Source organism: Furipterus horrens, unplaced genomic scaffold, assembly GCF_987537825.1.
Source record: "Furipterus horrens unplaced genomic scaffold, mFurHor1.1.pri manual_scaffold_13, whole genome shotgun sequence".
Classification (NCBI taxonomy): domain Eukaryota; kingdom Metazoa; phylum Chordata; class Mammalia; order Chiroptera; family Furipteridae; genus Furipterus; species Furipterus horrens.
In genome coordinates, this window is record NW_028327183.1 from 38,131,792 (window position 1) to 38,155,849 (window position 24,058).

General features: G+C 38.7%; 1 protein-coding gene and 1 pseudogene across 1 annotated transcript in view; one reads left to right on the forward strand and one right to left on the reverse strand.

The window, feature by feature from the left end:
- Positions 1-204: 204 nt before the first annotated feature.
- The window catches only part of ZNF569 (zinc finger protein 569), an 80,297-nt gene continuing 56,443 nt past the window's right edge, over positions 205-24,058 (reverse strand). The window contains exons 4-5 of the mRNA XM_090260703.1: positions 16,049-16,054; positions 205-2,081 (exon numbers count right to left, since the gene is read on the reverse strand). Coding sequence (XP_090116829.1) covers positions 259-2,081; positions 16,049-16,054 — 1,829 coding nt within the window. The 3' untranslated portion in view covers positions 205-258. The remainder of the gene's footprint in view (positions 2,082-16,048; positions 16,055-24,058) is intronic.
- On the forward strand, positions 9,506-12,854 carry LOC149994584 (large ribosomal subunit protein eL28 pseudogene; annotated as a pseudogene).

Below are 24,058 nucleotides of genomic sequence, written 5' to 3' on the forward strand. Positions count from 1 at the left end.
TTATTTCAGGCTTTAATGAGAATGATGAATAAATGTCAATAAATAAGATGTCTACCAAAACTTTTTGATAATCAGCTTTTTCATTATACAATTTGTAACCTTGGTAAGAATTATCATGTTTCATAAATGTGTGACTTCTTCAAAAGCTTTCCCATACTCATAGTTTTCTGTTCCAGAATCAGTTTTGTAATATGTAAGGAGGTGCTGATTCCTTCTGAAGGTTTTTCCATATTCACAACATTCATAGAGTTTCTATTTCTAATGAGTATGTATTTTCTGGTGTCTAATAAGATGTGACTTTTGACTGAAAGCCTTACTGCACTCATTACAATGATAAGGTTTCTCACCTGTATGTTTTCTCATATGAAGTGTAAGAGATGAGACTTGAGAGAAGGCTTTTCCACATTTACTACAATCAAAGGGTTTCTCACCTGTATGACCTCGTATATGTATAGTAAGGGATGAGCTTTGAGAAAAAGCTTTTCCACATTTATTACATTCATAGGGTTTCTCACCGGTATGACCTCTCATATGCACAATAAGGGAAGTTCTTTGAGAAAAAGCTTTTCCACATTCATTACATACATAAGGCTTCTCACCTGTATGACTTCTCATATGTAAATTAAGCAGTGAGCACTGAGAGAAGGATTTTCCACATTTATCACATTCATAGGGCTTTTCCCCTGTGTGACTTCTCAGATGAAGAGTAAGGGATGCAATTTGAGAGAATGCTTTACCACATTTATTACAATCATAAGGCTTCTCTCCAGTGTGAACTTTCTGATGTGTAATAAAGTTTTGCTTTTGGCTGAAGGCTTTACCACATTCATTACATTCATAGGGTTTCTCTCCTGAATGAATTTTTTCATGAGCAATGAGATTTGATTTCTGGCTAAAGGCTTTGCCACATTCCTTACATATATAAGGTTTTTCTCCAGTGTGAATTCTCTGGTGTCTAACAAGATTTGACATCTGAATAAATGCTTTCCCACATTCATTACATGCATAAGGTTTCTCTCTAGTATGAATCTTTTGGTGTGTAATAAAATTTTTCTTGTGGCTGAAGGCTTTTCTGCATTCCTTACATTCATAGGGCTTTTCACCAGTATGACTTCTCATATGTACAGTAAGAGCTGATCTTTGAGAGAAAGATTTTCCACATTTATTACATTCATAGGGTTTCTCACCTGTGTGAATTCTCATATGTATAATAAGCATGGAAAATTGAGAGAAGGCTTTTCCACATTTATCACATTTATAAGGTTTTTCTCCTGTATGACTTCTCATATGAAGAGCGAGGGATGCAATTCGAGGAAAAGCTTTACCACATTCATCACATGCATAAGGTTTCTCCCCAGTATGAACTTTCTGATGTGCAATGAGGCTTTTCTTCTGGCTAAATGCTTTTCTGCATGCATCACATTCATATGATTTCTCTCCAGTGTGACTTTTTTCATGATCAATGAGATTTGATTTCTGACTGAAGAATTTTCCACATTCTTTACATGCATAGGGTTTCTCCCCAGTATTAATTTGTTGATGTCTAATGAGATTTGACACTTTAATTAAAGATTTCTCACACTTACTACATTCATAAGATTCTTCCCTACTGTGAATTTTCTGATGTTTTAGGAGTTCTTCATTATGGCTAAAGGCTTTTCTACATTTTTTACATTTATAGCATTTCTCTCCAGTATGAATCATCAGGTGTCTGATGAAATCCAAGGTTTGACTAAATCCTTTTCCACAATAATTACACTTAAAGGGGGTTACTACAAGATGTGATGAGCTATTGCCAGATGACTTCATAGGTTCATTATATTCACAGTGTTCCTTTCTTATAATGATTCTCTCATTATTATGACATTCAAAATTATGTTCTAAACATTTTCCGAATAAGTTATATTCATAAAGGTTGTTACTAGAAGAAAAAAAGTCTGAGTTTGGAGAAAATGCATAAGAACTTTTCTTATGACATTTACTGAATTTTTCTTCAGTCAGTGTTTTTATAAACTTATCTTCAAGTTGTGTCACGAGTCTGTCCTGTGTGTTCTGATGACCATCAATTCTCCACATTTCTCCTAAAACAGATTGTAAATAAATATTATTTATAAATTTTTCCAATATTATAAAGAAGATTTCAAAAATATGCTATTATAGGATTGATTCATAGCTTACAGCCTAGTTTCTCATTATTAAGCAAATTCCAGGTACACATACCTATTTCCTAAGTTTTAGAAAATTTGAGGAAAGTAAATATGAGTAGAGGCAGACATTTATGAATACAACTAGCTTTGATTGCTTTTAAATAGGATCTGAGAGAAAGCGGATAAACTGTTGAATAAGTAAAAGAGAATGCAGAATTTATAAATAAATTAAGAAGAAATAATAATGAAGAAAAAACAGACAGGAAGTTAAAATCATAAATTTTGCAGAACTCTATTGAAATACATTATTATAAACTGTTTGACATAAATAATTTTCTGGAAAATGTAAATGACCAAAATGAGTCTATAATACATAGAAAACCTAGTAGACAATATCTATAAAATAAACAGAATAATATAAAAAGAAATCCCCTAAAAACAGAACAAATAGAGAGATTCACATGGAATTTTAACAAATATTTAAGGGACAACACTAATGTTGTGAAAAGTGTTACAAAAGAGTAGAATTTCCAATTTTCTTTGTGTGTGTGAAACAAACAATATTAACACCAAAACTTGATAAAGATGACAACCAAAAACAAGAAAATTATACACCAATTTCACTCAGGAATATCAACGCAAATATTCTACATAAAATATCAAAATTACCTGGAAGAAAAATAAAGGGACTCAGAAGCACATTAAATATAAGATACATCATACATGAGTAGATTTTTTTCTGGAATATAAGCATGTTTCAATATTGGAAAAAAATCATTTACTATAAGTAAATTGGCCAAAAGTAAAAAACTAAGTAATCATTTCCAAAGATATTAAAGAGATGGTAAAACTCAGCATCTATTTTCCATTAAAAAATCTTTATAAAATGGGACTAGATGAACACTTTATTTAACTTAAATAAAGTATAGTACAACTTAAACAAAACCACCATACTTAATGGGAAAATTCCCAAAACATACACACTAAAGTCAGGAAGAAGATGAGTACTATTCCATTATTATTACAGCATTTAATAGTGCATTAAGTAAAGAAATAAAAAGTATACAAAGCTGGAAAATTGAAAGAATATATGTACCCCTATGTTAATTGCAGTATTATTTATAATAACTAAGATATGGAAACAGCTCTAGTGCCCATCAGTGGGTGAGTGGATAAAAAAGCTGTGGCTCATTTATTCAACTTAATACTACTCTGCCTTAAAAAAAAAAAAAAAGGAAGCCTTGTCTTTTGCAATAGCATGGATTGACCTGGATAATATTATGCTAAGTGAAATCAGCCAGTCAGAGAAAGACAAATACCATATGACCTCACTTATATGTGGAATCTAATGAACAACATAATTTAGCAAACAAAATAGAAACAGAAGCATAGATGCATAGAACAGACTGACAGCATGAGAAGGGAGTGGGGTTGGAGCACTGGGTGAAAAAAAAGGTGAAGAGATTAAGCAAAATATTTATAAAACACATATAAACAGAAAACCCCTTTGGTGATTGCCAAAGGGAAAGGAGGTGGGGGAAGGTGAAAAAGGGCAAAAGGGGGATAAATGTGGACAAAAAGATATTTTATTTTGGGCAATTGTCATATGACGCAGTAGGCAGATAATGTTTTGCTGAGATGTACACTTAAGGCCTGTATGTTTTTGTCAATCAATATCAACCCAATAAACTCAATTAAAATTTTTAATAATTAAATAGCTCCCATTAAAATGACAATAATAAAAATAAGTTTGAAGATTATTTTAACTTTTGAAGAGTTCACATAAGCCTGTAACTTTTATTTTTACTATTTTCAGAGCTAATTGATAATTATTTAAAAAACTCATTAAATTTACTATATATAACAAATATTCAGTTTTAATAACCTTCATATAAACAAACAACTATTTATTAAAATGTAACAGAAGACTCGTCGTCGTCGTCGGCAGCCGTCCGTCTCGAGAGACGATGGTGTAGCTTCTTAAGAGTCTATCTGCACCGCCGAGAATGGCTGTGCAGTCCGACTCGGGAGTGACATGGTATCTGTCTCCTCCCGTGTTGAATCGACATCTTGTGATGACGCTGAAGCTACAGAGCCTGGGCAGGGTAATATGGAGGGTCTGCTGTTGCCCATGCAGCAGACCCCCCCTCTCTTCGCAGCTGAAGGGTCCAAGGGAAAGACGGAGTCGATACAGCTTGGGTTCAGGTGCGCCGCAGGAGTTGCCGGTGTTGACTACAACGTCAAACCGCCTTAGGGACTCCGGCTCCGGATTTTCTGTCGGGGTTTACTCCCTTAGCCTTTCCCCTGAAGAGGTATGCCGCAAGGCAGCGGAGGTTTTTTGGAGTCAGAGTTTTCCTTCTCTGATGTACCCTGACTGGAAGATCGAACCAGCGACACTTAGCTCGCAGGCCGACGCTCAATCCACTGAGCTAAACCAGCCAGGGCAGTAACAGAAGACTACACTTACAAATACAATACAAATATGAAAAATATGGTAATAAATGTAACTAAATGTCCCAAAATAATAAGAAAACTTTAAAATGCACACACAGATTTGAACAAATAAAAAAGTGCCATGTGTTAGAAACAAGGACATAGTGACTCCCAAATCAGGAGAAAGTCATTAGTAACAAAGGGCAAATGTAATTAAAGGGTCTTAAGGGCAAATGTAATTAAAAGATCTCTGAGAAGGGAGTTGACAGCATTAGCATATTTACAAATCACAATAGGGGCATTTAGATAACCGTGTTAGACTGTAACTCCCGAGTAACCAGTAATGGAGAAACAGGGAAGAAGGAGAGGGGAGGGGGAGTTAATCGAGTTAGGGAGGGGAAGCTAATCACTTTAGGGTGGCAATTTCAGGGTGGGGAAGCTAATCACTTTAGGGTGGCGATTTTAGGGTGGGCAAGATAATCACTTTCAGGGCAATTTCAGAGTGGGGAAGCTAAGACTATAAAACCAGGTTTCTTTGTCTACTTGGTGCGCACATTCTCCTGGCTGTGAGGGTGCGCCTGGCTCTGCAGACTCGTGAATAAAGGCCTCGCTTTACTGCTCAAGTCCTGTGTCCCAGTTTTTATTGTGAGCATTTCTCACACAATGGGCTGAACTATGTACCCCTCCTGTTACAGAAACAGGGGAGTCCAAAAATCCCCAGAGCTTGCAGCTGGGGGATGGGGAGAAGGAAGCAGCTTTTAGAATGCCTCCACATGCCTGAGGCTGGTGGCTAGTGTCTTTCTTATGCAACTGGCTTTAATGCATCCAAAGCCTCAGGCAGATGGGAGGAGTCTTGAACCAGGGGACAGTATGGAGAAAGCACACAGAGCCTACGTAAGGGTCTGTGAATGGTCAGAACTGTTTGCAACGCCCACTGCATCAGATGACGCAGTCAGGGATATATAAGTAGCTGCAGACATTTTAGCTCAGACTCTGTCTGGCTCTCGCTCGTGCTCTCACTCTGAGACTCTCGCTCTCTGGCACGCTCGGGCTCTCGCGCTCTGGCTCTGGCGCTCTGACTCTCTCTCACTCGTGCGCTCGCGCTCGCTCTCGCTCTCTCGCTCTCTCGTGTGCTCCCTCCACGTGGCTTGGTGAAGGGGTCTCCAGGCTGCTTTAAGAGGCTCTCGCCATGCAGTTTTGAGAAGGAGAGAAGATCCACGCGGTTTGCAGGAAGAAGGCAGTTTGCAAGGAGGCTGAGAATCCAGGTGGTTCTGCATTGAGAGCTGGAGGGCACCACAGCACAGAAAGGACCTCCCCAATCAGATTGAATGATTGGCAGCTGCTGGTAAAGCTGAACTGTGTTTGGAAAGTAGGGAAACAGTTTCTCTGACTTTCCTAAAACTAGCCTGGTTTGGAAGGGGGGGAGGCAAGGATATGTGTTTGTGGGTATTTTAAAGAGCATAAGACTTAACAACAGAAATCCGCAAATAACTAAATCTATATAACTGTTAAATAAACAATTCTTTTTCTTTTCACCAAACTCTGGTATTGAGAGTTATAATTTTGGCGGCGGGCAATCGGGCCCCTAACTAAAGAGCCCGTGGGTTTGTTTTCAACTGGAGCAGCCCAGGGGTTCTGTAACACTCCCCCATCAAAAAGTATGTGTTGAGGTGCTAACCTCCTAGAATCTTAGATGGGAAGTAATTTAGAAATATGGTTATTGCAGATGTAATAAGTTAAGATAAAGTCATAGCTGATTAGGGTAACTCCTAATCTAATACGACTGGTTTCTTATAAAAGGAATAACACCTGAAGAAACAGAAGCACAGGAAGAATGCCTTTTGAAGGTGAAGACAAACTGGAGCTATGCTGTCACAAGCCAGAAAGTGTCTGGGGCTATCAGAAGCTCAAAGAGGCAAGGAAGGGTCCGTCTGTAGGTTTCAATGGAGCATAACCCTCAAACACCTTTATTTAGTGTTTCTAGTCTTCAGAACTGGGAGAATAAATTTCTTTTATTCTAAGGCACCCAGTTTGCAGTACTTTGTTATGGCAACCCTAGAAATCTAAGGATAAACTGCATATTACATTCTTAGAGCAATGGGGTAAATTGGGGCAACTGTAATAGAATAATAATTTTTAAAATTTTTAAAAAGAACATTCAACAGCAAAGATGACAATTATCATAGGATAACCTAATAACTTAAAGTGGTTGCAATAAGAATGTTTGAAAATACAAGTAATAGCTCAAAGGAAAATGATGCTAGGGTTTCCCACTGTGACATGTTAGTAAGAAGCTAGGAAAATTCCTGGGCAAGTGGAATGGGGAAACTGAGACAAGAAAGTTAAACAAGGTCAAACAGTTTGAGCAACTTACAGCCTGCTGGTAAATCACATGGCCTTATCTCCTTTAACCAAGGACATTAGAGAGTGAATGGTTTAAACCTCTCCTCCCTCACCAATGAATACATATCTTAAATCACCCTGGTCTGGGAAAATAGAGAACAGAGACCCAATTAATGTCATTTCCTCCAGCTAAATAACAAAAACCCCAATTAAAAGCCAGACAGACCCAAGAAAAAAGTAAAACAATACAGCAGACTAAAGATTAATCCCAAACTCCCCTATATGTTCATTCTGACACATCAGCATATTAAAAATACACCTGGAAAACTGATAATCTGCTGAAACCCTCTTCTAAGATTCTTCCCCACAGAAAAATAAAATGATAAAAAGCCCTCAGAGCAAAGACTCAGTGCAGGCTCACTAGATTATCCCATACCGCTTCCTGGGCATGAACTTTTTACTTTCTCCTAAACTCTAAAGGTCCCCATGAGACTGGCAGCCTGAGAAGCAGCAGGCAGCAGCAGCTCAACCTAGGCTTACCCTATGGTCCTGTCTCCAAAGCCCCCTTTTTCCTCTGACTTTCCAGTAAGCTAAAAGCAGCCCTGCCTTGGCTCACTCCTTTCCTATAACTTTTCTATGTAGCCAAAGCAGCACACCACCTAGGCTCTCTCCTGTTACTTCTTCTACCACAAGTCCTTCCTTTATTTCACTGTCCCCAGCTTTAATAAATGTACTCTCAATATGACCTGAACTTACATTGTGAAATCTTTCCTACAAGATGTCAAGAACCTACACACTACAGGCCAGCCTGAGGGAAAATGGTAAAGAAAAGTTTAATTACTTTTCAATATATATCCTTTAGTACTTTAAAAACTTGTACTATAGAATGTATTGTATAATTTAAAAAGTAATTACCTAAAATTATTTTGAATAATACATGAATTAATAAAATAAGAACAAACAATGAGAAGGTAAATATTAGATGAAAGAGCCTGTCTAGCGTGATTGGATAAGAAGTATAGTGAGCAAAAAGGAAAACAAAGATAAGAAATTGAGCTTAAATATGTTATAATAAATAGATTAATTTATCTCTGATCCCATCTAAAATCAAACTAATGTGAGAGTTTTTAAAAGGGTATAAACTAGCAAAGACAAAATCACTGCTCTACCTTAGAGAGGTTGAAAAATTATTCTCAAAACAATAGAGCCAAATGGTTCTAGAGTCAGGGACACCAGGCAGAAGAATACAGAGAAAAATGACTGACTCAAGCATAGAGAGAATAAGTGAACTCTACATATTGAAGGGTGATATGTATAGTCCTATATTGTGGCTTAGCTCCTAGATAGAAAAACTGATTTTTTTCCCCTCTCTACCAGACTGAGGCTAACATAAGGGAAAAATTCCTTTGAAGTGGTAAAACATGTAAAGATAGAGACTTGGTTGCAGACGATAAGTAAAAAAAGAAGGAAGAATACTAAGCTTTGGGGTCAGTTCATTTTGGGGAAAGAGGGAAGCTCAATTAAGCAAATTATGTTGAGAGAGAAGGTAGGATTGGGTCATCAAGGTACTATCCAAGCATAACTGAAAAAAATTCCAAGGGCAAGATCAAAATATCAAATGTGAAAGAAAAGACTCCATGTTGAAGATTAAAGGAATGAAAAAGTATTTAATCTATTTTTTTCTCTATAAAGAAGGAGAAAGCAAAGTTGTTGATTCTTCAAAGTTCCTATGGGGTAAATATCCTCCAAATTACATAAGTTGGTGTTAACAGATATAGCAGAGTCTGGAACAGAAGAAGAAGGAGTCTAAAAATAGGGCAAAGGACTTGGACACTTCTCCAAGGAGGACATACCAGTGGCCCATAAGCATATGAAAGGATGCTCAACATCACTAGCCATCAGAGAGATGCAAATTAAAACCACAATGAGGTACCACCTCACATTGGTCAGAATGGCCATCATCAACAAATTAACAAACAAGTGCTGGTGAGGATGCAGAGAAACTGGAACCTTAGTGCACCATTGGTAGGAACGCAAACTGGTACAGCCACTGTGGAAAACAGTATGGAATTTCCTCAAAAAACTACAAATGGGATTATACCCAAAGCATCCTGAAACACCAATTCAAAAGAACCTATGCACCCATGTCCATAACAGCATTATTTACACAGCCTATGTGCTCATCAGTAGATGAGTGGATCAAAAAAAAGTTGTACATGTACACAATGGAATACTATGCAGAAGAAAGAAAGAAGGAACTCCTATCTTTTGCAACAACATGGATGGAAATATAGAGTATTATGCTAAATGAAATAAGCCAGACAGCAGAGGACAAATACCATATGAATTCAGCTATAGGATGAACCTAATGAACAAAACAAATAAATGAGTAAAATAGAACTAGAGGGGCAGGGGGAGAGGGTAAAAGGGGAAAGAAAGGAAAGCATCTACTCAAGGAACTAGTATAAATGACCCATTGACGTGGACGACAAGGTTGAGATTGACTGTAAGAGTGCGGGGTGGGCTCTTTCCATCTCAGGCTGCCGCAGCGAGAGGAGGCCCCTTTTCCCACAGCTGACACCATGTCTGCCCACCTGCAATGGATGGTCATCCGTTCCAACTTCCTGATCAAGAGGAACAAGCAGACGTACAGCACCAAACCCAATAACCTGAAGGCCCATAACTCCTTTCACTATAACGAGCTGATACACCGCAAGATGGTGGGCGTGGAGCCAGCAGCCGATGGCAAAGGCATGGTGGTCATCATGAAGCAGAGATACAGCGAACGAGAGCCAGCCACCTCCTACATGCGGACCACCCTCAACAAGAATGCCCGGGCCACCCTGAGCAGCATCCAGCACATGATCCGCAAGAACAAGTACCGTGCAGATCTGTGCATGGCCGCCATCCGCAAGGCCAGTACCATCCTGCGCAGCCAGAAGCCCGTGATGGTGAAGAGGAAGCGGGCCATCCCACCAAGAGCTCCTGAGCACCCCCTCTCCCCCAAAGCAATAAAGGTATCAGCCAGCATTCTTAAAAAAAAAAAAGTGTGGGGTGGGTGGGGCAGTGGAAAGCAATAGGGGGAAAATTGGGACAACTGTAATAGAATAAAAAAATTTTAAAATACGTACATACAAAATAATAAATAATTAAAATTATGTTATAAAACACTAAGCAACCCAATTTAGAACAGTAACATTATCAGAAGTTAAGATTTTAAGATTTGAATTTGCAATAAAAAATCAAGCACGTGATGAAGCATGGATAATGTGTGTCATTGAAAACAATATACTTAAAACCAGATGACTGAAAATATTAGAGTTGTCAAATACAAAATACACGAGTGATGTATTTTCTTTCCAGAAAAGAGAAAACTTTAATTTCTAATTTTAATTCTAAAAAAATTTACAGTAATGTATCTCTCAAAAAGGAGCAATTAGATTCAGAATGGTTGTTTTCATATGAAAAGTAATTTTTATGAATGATATACTTCAAGTAGTAAAAATTCAAAAAACTGAGTCAATGAGAAATCATTTTAGAATTAATAAATGTGAATTCCAGATCCAGAAGATGCAATAAGAAAATACCAGAAGGAACAAATACAGAAGCTATGGGAGAAGCAATAAAGGTGACATCAGAATCCTTCTACATTTTTGTGTAAAACTAGAACACAACTCATGATTTTGACATGTAGGACAGATAAAACTGTGAGCTTGGTTAAATCTCCATACGCTATAATTTTCTATCTTACAAAAACTAAATATTCCTTCAAATATCTAAAAAATTGGTATACAGTATTTCCTCACTTATCACAGGTATTACATTCTAGACCCCCCGCAATAGGTGAAAATCCATGATGTGGGAATCTTACATTTATTTTAGTATTTATATATATTTTAAGGCCTTATAAACCCTTCCCACACACATATAAACTGTTCCCAGTCCCTTATTAACCTTTCCCACTTCCTTATTAACCTTTTCCACACTTTTATAAACTACTTATGTTCTTAAACATATTCTACACTATTAAACCTACGTAACTTTAACAACATATGTATACAGTACTGTAAAATTTTATATGGGTACTCACCAGTGAAGTATACTACAACTTGAATGATGAAGATGATGAATTAGCTGTGCAGTACTGATGACGATGAAGGTGATGAAGATTAGATGAATGTACTGCACAGCAAAGAAGAGCATTACAGCTCTTCTAAAGGCACCACTTCATCAGGCACTTCTTCAGGTGGTGCAGTAATATCTTCAGCCTCGTTCGTAACTTCTATTTCTGCTAAAGGCATAGGCATAACCGACCTCTTTGTTCGAGTGATGAACATAGTTATGGGGAGTTGTTGGCACTGCTTCTTCATCTGATTGAGAAAGTTTTTGTAAACTGACATGGCATTGTCAATTGAATTTGCAAACTGCAACAAATGAACTATATAGGGGTCCCATTCTTCAGCCACTTGTTGAAGTTCTTTGGCCATTCTGACCATGGTTGGAAGATGATCAAGTGTTAGGCCAACCTCCTCCTCTTCTTCAACCCATTGTTCGTCTTGTTCCTCATCCTCTTCTTCACTTGCTGACTTAGTCAGCTCCTCCAGGTTTTTGCCCATCAACAGTTGAGAGTGCACATTGATCAGGGTATTTACATCTTCAGTAATCATGTCACTGAAGCCCTCCCCTCCCAGTATTTTTGCGAGCTTCATGGCCTTATCCACCGCACAGTAATGGATTTCATCAGGAGAGAATTCCTTGTAATCATGAACCACTTCTGGCCACAATCTTTTCCAGCTGGCATTCAAAGTCTCACTCTTTTTCTCCTTTATGGTCTTTTGAATATTTTGGAAACACGATGCAATTGAATACTCATGCCAGTACGTCTTTAGCGAGAAGTCTTCATCCGAGTCCATAGCTTCAACAAGGTTTTGCAGGGCATTTCAGGTGTAAAGCACCTTAAAAGCGTGAATAAAGCCTTGATCCATTGGCTGAAAGAGTGATGTGGTGTTCGGCAGCAGGAAGTCTATCTGTATGCCATCATACATCAGGTCGACAGCATGGCTTCCAGCATTGCCCATTATCAGAAGCACTTTGAAATCAAGGCCTTTTCCTGCCAGATAAACCTTAACCTCCAAGATAAAACATTGATGAAACCAATCAGTCATGAGGAGTTTCATGATTCAAGCCTTAGGGTTGTGCATACAGTACACAGGTAACACATTCTTATTTTTGTTTTTTAGGCCCCTTGGGTTCTTAGACTTATAAATAAGCCCTGACTTTATCATAAAGCCTGCAGTATTCCCACACATGATTAAAGTTACCCTATCTTTTGGGGCCTTGAAACCAGGGGCTTTTGCTTCTTCCTTCATAATGAAAGTGCGAGATGGCATCCGTTTCTGGAATAAGCCCATTTCATCCATGTTGAAAACTTGTTCAGGCTTATAGCCTCCTTCCTTGATGATGTCTTTGAATGTGTTGTTCACGTACTCCTTGGCTCCAGCTTTATTTGCAGAGGCAGCCTCTCTGTGCAGAGGAACGCTCTTGAGTCCAAAGCATTTCTGAAATTTGTCAAACCAGTCCTTACTGGCACTGAATGGGGTTGGTCTGGTTGGAGAAGCACTCGAAGGTCCTGCTTCAGCGTCGTCATCGTCGTCCTCTTCTTCATTCTCATCACCGTCGTGATCATCCCTTTTTGCTACAAAACAATCATAAAGTTGCTTGGCCTTCATCCGGATGGTGTTTGTATCCAGCGAGATATTCTTTTTTCTGCAATGTTTATCCACACAGCTAATGCAGACTCCATCTTCACAATGATCTTATTGTGGGAATTAACCACCCTCTTTGCTGTTTTGTTGAAACACTGATGCCGTAGACCTGATATTCTTCCCATCTTTCTTTATATAGCGAACTGTGGACTCATTGATCCCATAATGGCGGCCAACAGATGCATAGCTTCTCCCTTTCTTCAACATGTTGAGAAGTTCCACCTTCTCTTTTATGGTAAGCATCTTCCTCTGGTACTTGGGTTCACTGCCAGAATCCTTAGAAGATACAGAACGTTTGGGTGGCATTGTAGAGCTTGCAATAAATTCAGTCTTTAAGGAAATTTTCACAAAACACAACACCGCAGAGCAAAACTATGCACAGTAATCAGAGGTAGGAGTGAAGTGGACAAGGCAAGATGCAGAATGTATGCGCACAGTGTGGTATAGCAGACAGGCTGATGATATGGTTACTGAGCCAATCAGCATCCAGGATACACAAGACAATGCTCTGGTTGGTCGCCTTTCATCAATCAGCCAATTGTATGCCGTGTACAATCTCACGTAGGCAAATGAGCTTGAGCATACATCTCATTTTCAGCGTAATTATGTGTTTGTCCACACAAAAAAATACATACTGTAAACAGTGTGCAGTATTTTATTTTGATTTAATATTCTTTTAATGTTAGAATAATTTATTATATTTTTAATATATTTTTTGAAAAAGTTTAGGCAAAAATCATTAAAATTATAAATACTATGCATATAAATACATACATAGTATCACAAAATCCCGCGATATAGCAAAAAATCCGCAATAAATAATTTAATATAATATTTTTTAAAATCCTGAGATACAATGAGGCCATGATAAGTGAACTACAATATAGAGACGGACTACTGTATATACTGTGCATATGGGTGCATGCGCACATGTGTGGTCTGTCCAGAAAGTACCCAGCCAGGTACTATTAAAAATAGTCATTTATTGAATATAATACAAGATACAAGAAATATTGTACATAAGACAATGACACCTCATTTCCCTTCAAAGTAGACACCTTGGGACCTCACACAGTTCTCCCAGTCACTATCAACTTCCCATTGCGTTTTCTGGAATCTCATTAACCATCTGAAATCTCTTCCCTCTCAAAGGCGATTTTAGTTTTGGAAAAAGCCAGAAGTCATAGGGCGCCAAATCTGGATTAGAGGGGGGCTGAATAACATGGGTTATTTGATGTTTTGCCAAATGATGAAGCTGCCAATCACCAGTTGCCCACAGCTATAGCCTTCTGAATCACCTGAATAGTTTCTGTGGAAGAAAATTAAAGTTTAACACAAAATCTGATGCAAATTCATTGTTCTACTCAGCCATTTTGAATGCAACAGCCACACAGTACACATGCTCAGTCAACAGCATCTACTGCCTCCATTGAGTAGTATGGTGAAGTCATCATTGTTCACACATGAGTATTCCAGTCCACTTTCCTTAGATGCCAGGTTACATTGATGCTGTGCAAAATTCATGTTATATTAACAATGGCTGGATTTTTTCTGGACAGACCTATCTCTCTCTCTCACCATATATAATTTATTTACATATGTTTATATATGTTTGTGTGTGCATATATGTATATCTACACAATTAGAAAGGTGACTTTTTTTTTACCACAATATATTAATTCTAAAAATTACTGAAACAAATCAATCACAAGTATCACAAGTCAGGAAACTAGTATAAATGACCCATGGACATGGACAATGGGGTAATAGGGTGGGGATGGACTATGGAACAAGGGGTAAGTGGGTGGGGGCAGAGCAATAGGGGAAAATGTGGGACAACTGTTATAGAAAAATAAATGAATAAATTAAAATAAGCTTAAAAAATAAAATTAATGCCTTAAAAATAAAAGAAATTGAGGAAGAATTAAGAGGTGATTTACAAGAACATCATTTTAAAAGATTTGATTTAATTTTTTCCCAGCACTATTTATCCTCGCATACCCTCTTCCACCTGCACCCACACTGCTAATCCCTGCAATCACCGTGTTGTTGTTCCTGTTCATGAGTTCTTTCTCTTTTTTTTTTTTCAGTCCCTCCACCACCCCAGCCCCAACCCCCAGGTAATCAGTCTGCTCTTTATCTGTGAGTCTGTTTCTGTTCATTAGCTTCCTCATATGAGTGAAATGTTATGATACTTGTCTTTCTCTGACTAACATTTCAGTTAGTAATGCTCTGAACAAGGAACTGAATAGATACTTCTCCAAAGAGGACATACAGATGGCCAATAGACACATAAAAATATGCTCAACATCACTAATCATCAGAGAAATTCAAAGTAAAACCACAATGAGATAGCACATCACATCTTACAAAATGGCTATCATTAATAAATCAACAAACATTAAGTTTGGCAAGGATGTGGAGAAAGGGGAACCCTTATGCATTGTTGGAGGGAATGCCGGTTGGTACAGCCATTGTGAAAAGCAGTATAGAGTTACCTAAGAAATTAAAAATGCAACTACCTTATGAACCAGAGATTATTCTTCTGGGAATTTATCCAAAGAAACCTGAAACACTAATTCAAAAGAATAGAGGGAGCATACCTCAACATAATAAAGGTCATCTACAAGAAACCTGAAGCCAATATCATACTCAATGGACAAACACTGAAAGCTTTCCCACTAAGATCAGGAACAAGACAAGGATGTCCCCTTTCTTCACTTCTATTCAACATAGTTTTGGAAGCTCCAGCCAGAGCAATCAGACAAGAAAAATGAATAAAAGGCATCCAAATTGGGAAAGAGAAAGAAAAACTGTCATTATCTGCACATGACATAGAAAACTCTATAGAGAGAGGGAAGATGGTGGAGGAGTGAGGAGAGGCTGAGGTTTCAGGCTCCCAAAACTCTTCTGCAGTTTGGGCTAACTGCAGACAGAACATCTCAGTGAGCAGCTGGACACTGGCAGGAGTCGAGCCAAGGCACTGCTGGATTAGAGAAAATCCATCTGGGAACAACCTGTTTAGGGAGGATAGCGGATAAAAAGGGTACGAAACGGGATTCCTGACTGGGGCGGCTGCCCGAGCTGCGGCTGGAAGGGCACAAAGGATTTTGGGGGACCACAGGCTGCCCTGGGAGAGGAGTTGGGAGGAGAGCGGATCTCTGCCCACTGGCAGAGACCGAACTCGACCAAGTGGCATTGGTGCTGAAGGACAGGAGACAGCATGCTGCCGGGCAAGTGAGAACATAATTCTCCTTTATATTTTTCTCTAGTGGATGGTGGAGAGGGGAGGAAAGTTTGGGGGTGGTAGGCCATTCTTGAGGAGCGCAGGCGCAGTGGTGCGCTCATCCACCCCCCAACCCTCCCCTTGGGTCGCGGGGGTGCGCATAGGGAAGTGCCCTCATTCACTGGCCCAGGTGCGCAGGGCTGTGTGTCCAGGTGCCCCTCGGACACACGCCAACAGACATAAAATCAGTGACCCAACGGGCGCAGGGAGGACCCACTGGACACACAGAAGACTGTGCGCAGTCGCCCCTGGCCAGCCCAGTGGGCGCTAGGCTGAAGTACCAGGCCAGAATCCAGAGCGCAGAGCACTTGCCCAGGCTCTGCGCGTGCCCGCTCAGGAGGTGCGGGAACGGTGGGCAGCAGGACTCACAGACACTCACTTCTACTGAGCACAAGTGTCTGCAGCCCTGCCCTAAGAGGCGAAAGACCAACGCCCAGAACACGGCGCTGCAGTCCTGAGGCTAGCTCCCCAGCCGCTTGGGTGCACACCTGCACTCCAGCCAAAAAACACCTCAAGGGCTTTCCCTGAGTGCAGCGCGGCCGGCTTCCTCGGAGCGCGGCCGTGGCCAGCTTTCTAGGAGCGCGGTGCGGCAGGCCTGAGCTTAGTTCCCCAGCCGCCTTGGGCGCTAAACCAGTGTTCGAGCCAAAAAAACACCTGGAGGGCTTTCCTGGAGCTTGGCATGTCCTGCTTTCTAGGAGCGCGGCGCAGCAGGCCTGAGCTTAGTTCCCCAGCTGCCTTGGGTGCGCACTGATGCTTGAGTGAAAAAAAAAAAAACAAAACACCTTGCCAGCTTCCCCAAAGTGCGGCGTGGCCTGCTTTCCTGGAGCGCGGTGTGGCAGACCTGAAGTGGGCTCTTGGCTGCCTTGCCGGCCACCTCGCGCACACCACTGCTACAAGGAATAGGAATCTCTAACCCATCACATTAGACCAGCTGTGGACGCAAAAAAAGAAGACAACACAAGAAGGCTGAACTGACATCTCCACAAAAGAATTTGAGATAAAGTGGATAGAGTGACTCCCATCAACAAGCCAGAAGGAATATCCTAACAACACCAACAACAACAAAAAAAAATCTGAAATATAACCAGACAGCATAAACAAACGATATAAAAGGTCCCCCAAGAACATCAGGCTCAGGAGATCAAAGAGACTGCACCACTGAAACCCCCAGATCTACCATAAAAAATCTCATACCACAAAGGTGGGAAGGCAAAACAGACAAATCCAAATAACAAAAACAAACAAGAGGATTCCAACATGGTAAGACACAGAAACAACCTCTCAATGAAAAGAAAAGAGGAATCCCCAGAAAGAGAGGTAGATGGAATAGACATAGCCCAAATGTCAGACATGGAATTCAAAACTATGGTGGTGAAGAAGCTCAATATGCTCGAAAACCTCAAAAACAACTATGACAACCTCCAAGGAAGTTACCAACAGCTCCAAGAAAATTACAGGGAACTTGCAGAGAACTACACCAGCATAAAAAAAGACATAGAAACTATCAACAAAAACCAGGAAGAAATGAAGAATGCAATCTCTGAACTGAGAAACACAGTAGAATCAGTCAAAAGCAGACTAAACGAAGCAGAGGATCGGATTAGTGAGTTAGAGGATAATGTAGGTAATAATTCTCAAATGATGAAGCCAAATGAAAAAAGATTGAAAAAATATGAACAAGATGTAAGGGAATTACAGGATAGCATTAGAAAAAATAATTTAAGGATCATCGGAATACGAGAGGGGGAAGAAAAGGAGCATGGAATTGAAAATCTGATAGGAGATATAGTGACAGAAAATTTTCCGAAACTGATGAGAGAGAAAGCTATGCAAGTCCAAGAAGCACTGAGAGTTCCAATCAAGAGGAACCCCCAAAAACCCCACTCCAAGGCACATCATAGTTAAAATGGCAACATTCCAAGACAAAGAGAGAATCCTAAAAGCAGCAAGAGAAAAAGAGCAAATAACTTACAAGGGAGCTCCAATAAGGCTATCGACCGATTTCTCAACAGAAACATTACAAGCCAGAAGGAAATGGTCAAAAATATTTGAAGCAATGAAAAACAAAGGCCTACAACCAAGAATACTCTACCCAGCAAGGCTCTCATTCAAAATAGAAGGTGAAATGAGGAGTTTCTCAGACAAAGGAAGACTAAAAGAATACATCTCCACCAAACCAGCATTGCAAGAGACGATAAAGGGAATATTCTAAGAAAAAAGGAAGAGAAAAAACAAAAAAAGAGTAGAGGAACAGAGATACAAAAGGGAAATGAATAAATACATGTCAATAATAACCTTAAATGTAAATGGATTAAATGCCCCCACTAAAAGACATAGGGTAACGGAATGGATAAGAAAACAGGATCCACATATTTGCTGTCTACAAGAAACACACCTCAAAACAAAAGATTTACATAGACTGAAAGTAAAGGGATATAAAAAAATATTCCAATCAAATGGACCTGAAAAAAAAGCTGGGGTAGCAGTCCTCATATCAGACAAAATGGATTTCAAAGCAAGGGCAATAAAAAGAGACAAAGAAGGACATTTCATAATACTTAAAGGAACGATTCATCAAGAAGATATAACACTGATAAACATATATGCACCCAACATAGGAGCACCCAAATACATAAAGCAAATACTAGAAGACCACAAGAAGGATATTAACAACAACACACTCATAGTAGGGGACTTCAACACTCCATTATCAACAATAGACAGATCATCCAAGCAAAGAAACACCAAGGATATACAGGCATTGAACAACACACTAAACCACATGGATCTAACTGATATATATAGAACTTTTCACCCCAAAGAAGCAAAATATACATTCTTTTCAAAGGCACATGGGACATTTTCAAAGATAGGACACAAAACAAGCCTCAACAAATTCAAGAAAATTGAAATCATATCAAGCATCTTTTCAGACCACAATGCCTTGAAACTAAAAATCAACCTCAGGGAAAAAAATCAAAGACACCCAAACTCATGGAGAATGAATAACATGCTCTTAAATAACGAATGGGTTAACAATGACATCAAAGAGGAAATCAAGAAATTTCTAGAAACTAATGACAATGAACACACAACAGCCCAAAACCTATGGGACGCAGCAAAAGCAGTCCTAAGAGGGAAGTTCATAGCAATACAGGCATATCTGAAAAGGATAAAAGAATCTCAAATAAAAAACCTAACCATAAAGCTACAAGAACTAGAACAGCAACAACAAACAAAGCCTAGGGCAAAAAGAAGAAAGGAAATCATCAAGATCAAAGCAGAATTAAACGACACAGAAACGAAACGAACAATTCAAAAAATCACCAAAACTAGGAACTGGTTCTTTGAAAAAATAAACAAAATTGACAAACCTCTAGCCAGGCTCATTAAGAAAAATAGAGAGAAGACCCAAATAAACAAAATCAGAAATGAAAGAGGAGAAATCACGACTGATACCTCAGAAATACAAACAATTATAAGAAATTACTACAAACAACACTATGGCAAGAAATTTGACAACCTAGTAGAAATGGACAGATTTCTAGAAACATATAACCTTCCAAAACTGAATCAAGAAGTAGAAAGTCTCAACAGACCAATAACAAAGAAGGAAATTGAAACAGTAATCCAAAATCTCCCTGCACACAAAAGCCCTGGACCGGATGGCTTCACAGGCGAATTTTACAAAACATTTAGGGAAGAACTAACTCCTACCCTCCTCAAACTATTCCAGAAAATCCAAGAAGAGGGAAAAATCCCAAACTCTTTCTATGAATCCAGTATTACCCTAATCCCAAAACCAGGTCAGGACACAGCAAAGAAAGAAAACTACAGGCCAATATCACTGATGAACATAGATGCTAAAATCCTCAATAAAATTTTGGCAAACAGGATCCAACAATACATCAAAAAGATCATACATCATGATCAAGTGGAATTCATCCCAGGGATGCAAGCATGGTTTAATATTCGCAAATCAATAAATATAATACATCACCTAAACAAAATGAAAGACAAAAGTCACATGATCATATCTATAGATGCAGAAAAAGCATTTGATAAAGTACAACACCCATTTATGTTGAAAACACACAGCAAAATGGGAATAGAGGGAGCATACCTTAACATCATTAAGGCTATATATGAGAAGCCTGAAGCAAACATCATACTCAATGGAAAAAAACTGAAAGCATTCCCCCCGAAATCAGGAACTAGACAAGGCTGTCCACTCTCTCCACTCCTATTCAACATAGTGTTGGAAGTCCTAGCCACAGCAATCAGACAAGACAAAGAAATAAAAGGCATCCGAATTGGGAAAGAAGAAGTAAAACTATCACTATTTGCAGACGACATGATAGTATACCTAGAAAACCCTATAAACTCCACTAAAAGACTACTTGATATAATAAGTGAATTTGGCAAAATAGCAGGGTACAAAATAAATATACAGAAATCTAAGGCATTTCTGTACACCAACAATAAAATCTCAGAGACAGAAGCAAAAAAGAAAATACCATTTACTATAGCAACAAGAAAAATAAAGTACCTAGGAATAAACTTAACCAAAGAGATAAAAGACCTGTACACTGAAAATTATGCAACATTGAAGAAAGAAATTAAGGAAGATACAAATAAATGGAGGCAAATACCATGTTCTTGGATGGGAAGAATCAACATTATCAAAATGGCCATACTACCCAAAGCAATTTACAGATTCAATGCAATCCCTATTAAAATACCAATGACATATTTCACTGACCTAGAAAAAATCCTCCAAAAATTCATATGGAACCAAAAAAGACCCCGAATAGCAAAAGTAATCTTGAAACAGAAGAACACAGCAGGAGGAATCACGATACCAGACATCAAAGAATACTACAAAGCCACTGTGATCAAAACAGTCTAGTACTGGCATAAGAACAGACATATAGATCAGTGGAACAGAATTGAAAGCCCAGAAATAAACCCAGGCCTCTATGGTCAACTAATCTTTGATAAAGGAGGAAAGAACATAAAATGGAGTGAGAAGAGCCTCTTTAACAAATGGTGCTGGGAGAACTGGACAGGGATGTGCAAAAAAATGAAACTAGACCACCAACTTACACCACACACGAGAATAAACTCAAGATGGATTAAAGACTTAAATGTAAGCAGTGACACCATAAAAGTCCTAGAGGAAAACATAGGCAGGAAAATTTCAGATATCACACGTAACAATATCTTCACGGATACATCTCCCAAGGCAAGAGAAATAAAGGAAAAGATAAACAAATGGGACTACATCAAACTAAAAAGTTTCTGCTCAGCAAAAGAAAGCATCAGCAAGATGAAAAGGAAACCAACCATATAGGAAAACATATTTGCCAATGATATCACAGACAGGGGACTGATCTCCAAAATATATAAAGAGCTTGTACGACTCAACATCAAGAAAACAAACAACCCAATTAAAAAATGGGCAAAGGACCTGAACAAACACTTCTCTGAAGAGGACATACAAAAGGTCCATAGGCACATGAAAAAATGCTCAACATCATTGGCCATCAGAGAGACGCAAATAAAAACCACAACGAGATACCACCTTACACCTGTCAGAATGGCCATCATCAACAAATCAACAAACAACAAATGCTGGCGAGGATGTGGAGAAACGGGAACCCTACCGCACTGTTGGTGGGAATGCAGACTGGTGCAGCCACTATGGAAGACAGTATGGAATTACCTCAAAAAACTAAAAATGGAACTGCCATTTGAACCAGTGATTCCACTGCTAGGATTATACCCAAAAAATCCTGAAACCCTTATTCAAGAGAACTTATGCACCCCTATGTTCATAGCAGCCCTGTTTACAATAGCTAAGTGCTGGAAACAGCCTAGGTGACCGTCTGTGGATGAGTGGATCAAAAAACTGTGGTACATCTACACAATGGAATACTATGTAGCAGAAAGAAAGAAGGAACTCCTTCCATTTGCGACAACATGGTGGAACTGGGGAGTATTATGCTTACTGGAATAAGCCAGGCAGTAAAAGACAAATACCATATGATTTCACTTAATATGGGAACCTAATGAACAAAACAAACAAATGAGCAAACTAGAACTAGAGGCATGTAAAACAAGGAACAGACTGACAGTGACCGGGGGGAATGGGGAGGAGGGAAAGGGAGGAAGAAAGGGGAAGAGACTAGTCAAGGAACTAGTATAAATGACCCATGGGCGTGGACAACAGGGTGATGATTGACTGTGGGAGGGGTGGTTTGGGGTGGGGTAGGGGAGAGCAATGGGATGGAAAATGGAACTGTAATAGAAAAACAATTTAAAAAGAGAGAGAGAATTTAAGAAATAAAATCTCTTGAGCTGTGACAATAAAAAGAAGCCCTTGAATTCTCAAAAAGAAAATATATACCCCTTTGTTCTTTGCAGCATTATCTACAATAACCAATATTTGAAAGCAGTCCAAATGTCCACTAGTAAATGAGTAGATAAAAAATCTATGGTACACTTACACCATGGAATACTACTTAGCCATAAGAAAGTGAATCTCACCCTTTGTGACTATAGATGAACCTGGAGACCATTATGCTAAGTGAAATAAGCCAGTCAGAGAAAGACAAGGACCATATTCTTTCACTCATATGTGGAATATAATGAACTAATAAGCAAAATAGAAACAGACTCATAGACAAAGAACAAGCTGACAGCTGTTGGGGTGGGGTGGCTGGGGAGGTGGAGGGATTGAGCTAAAAAGAAAAAGAAAAGGAAAAACTAATTGACACCAACAACAGTGCGGTGATTTCCAGTGGGAAGGAGATGAGGGGAAGTGGAGGAGGGGATAGGGGACATAAGTGGCAATGGACAGACTTGATTTCGGGTAGTGAACACACACTACGATGTATAGATGATGAGTTGTAAAATTGTGCACCTGAAACCTGTATAATTTTGTTAACCAACATCACCAAAATAAATTCAATTAAGAGGAAAAAATAAAGAAAAATGTTATCAAAGAAACTTCCTTCAATAATCCTCAAGGTCCAAATAGTTCAACAGGTAAGATAAATCAAAATTTTAAGGGACTTATATGCCAGTGCTATTATAAGTGTTCCAAAACGTGAAGAAAAGCTTTCAAATTTTACTTATGAAAACAGTGTAACCCTAGCTTCACAGCCTAAAAATTTACAGTTAACAGCTGGAGATTATTATGTTCACATATTTCTTAATAATGATTTATAGTGAAATAAGCCAGTCACAGAAAGACAAATACCATCTGATCTCACTCATATGTGGAATCTAATGAACAAAATAAATTGACAAACAAAATAAAACCAGAGGCATGGATATGTGGAACAGCCTGACAGATCTCAGAGGGGCGGGGGTGACTGAAAGAGATTAGCCAAAGAACATAAATGCATATATGCATAGCCCATGGACACATACAACAAGATGGTGAAAGCCAGGATGAGAGGGTTGAGTGGTGGGGAGTTAGGGGGGAATATCAGGACAGCTGTAGCAGTGTCAACAAGAAAAAAGAAAGAAATATATAAATACAATTCACCTACATACATAAAAGGGAAAATATAATTTCCTATAAGAAAATATTGTTATTTTAACTACATGAACATTAAAAAACTCAAGGTGGGTCAAAGAGGAATTGTACTTCAAATGACCAATTGTGAAAAAATACTAGAAAAACATATGACAAAGGGCTCACATTAATATGTTGAGTTCATAAAAATTAAGAATGCAACAGAAAAAAAGCATAAAATACAAAGTGCTCATAATGAAATATTGATCCAACTTAAACAGATAAAAAGATGCTTGCCTTCACTTATAATGAAAAACATAAATTCAAAATCATGTTATTTTTTTACCTATCAATTTGGCAAAGATTTTAAAATATGCCAATTGGCTATGCTGGCAAAAATTGTTGATAGAAATAGGAATTGTTAAAATATCCGTGGAGGGTTAAAAAAGACTTGGCAATATCTACCACATTAGGAATACATGTATATATGTGTATGAATGTACATATGTTTGCATGTTCATATGTATATGAGGTCTTTCCAGAAGGTATCCAGTCATGT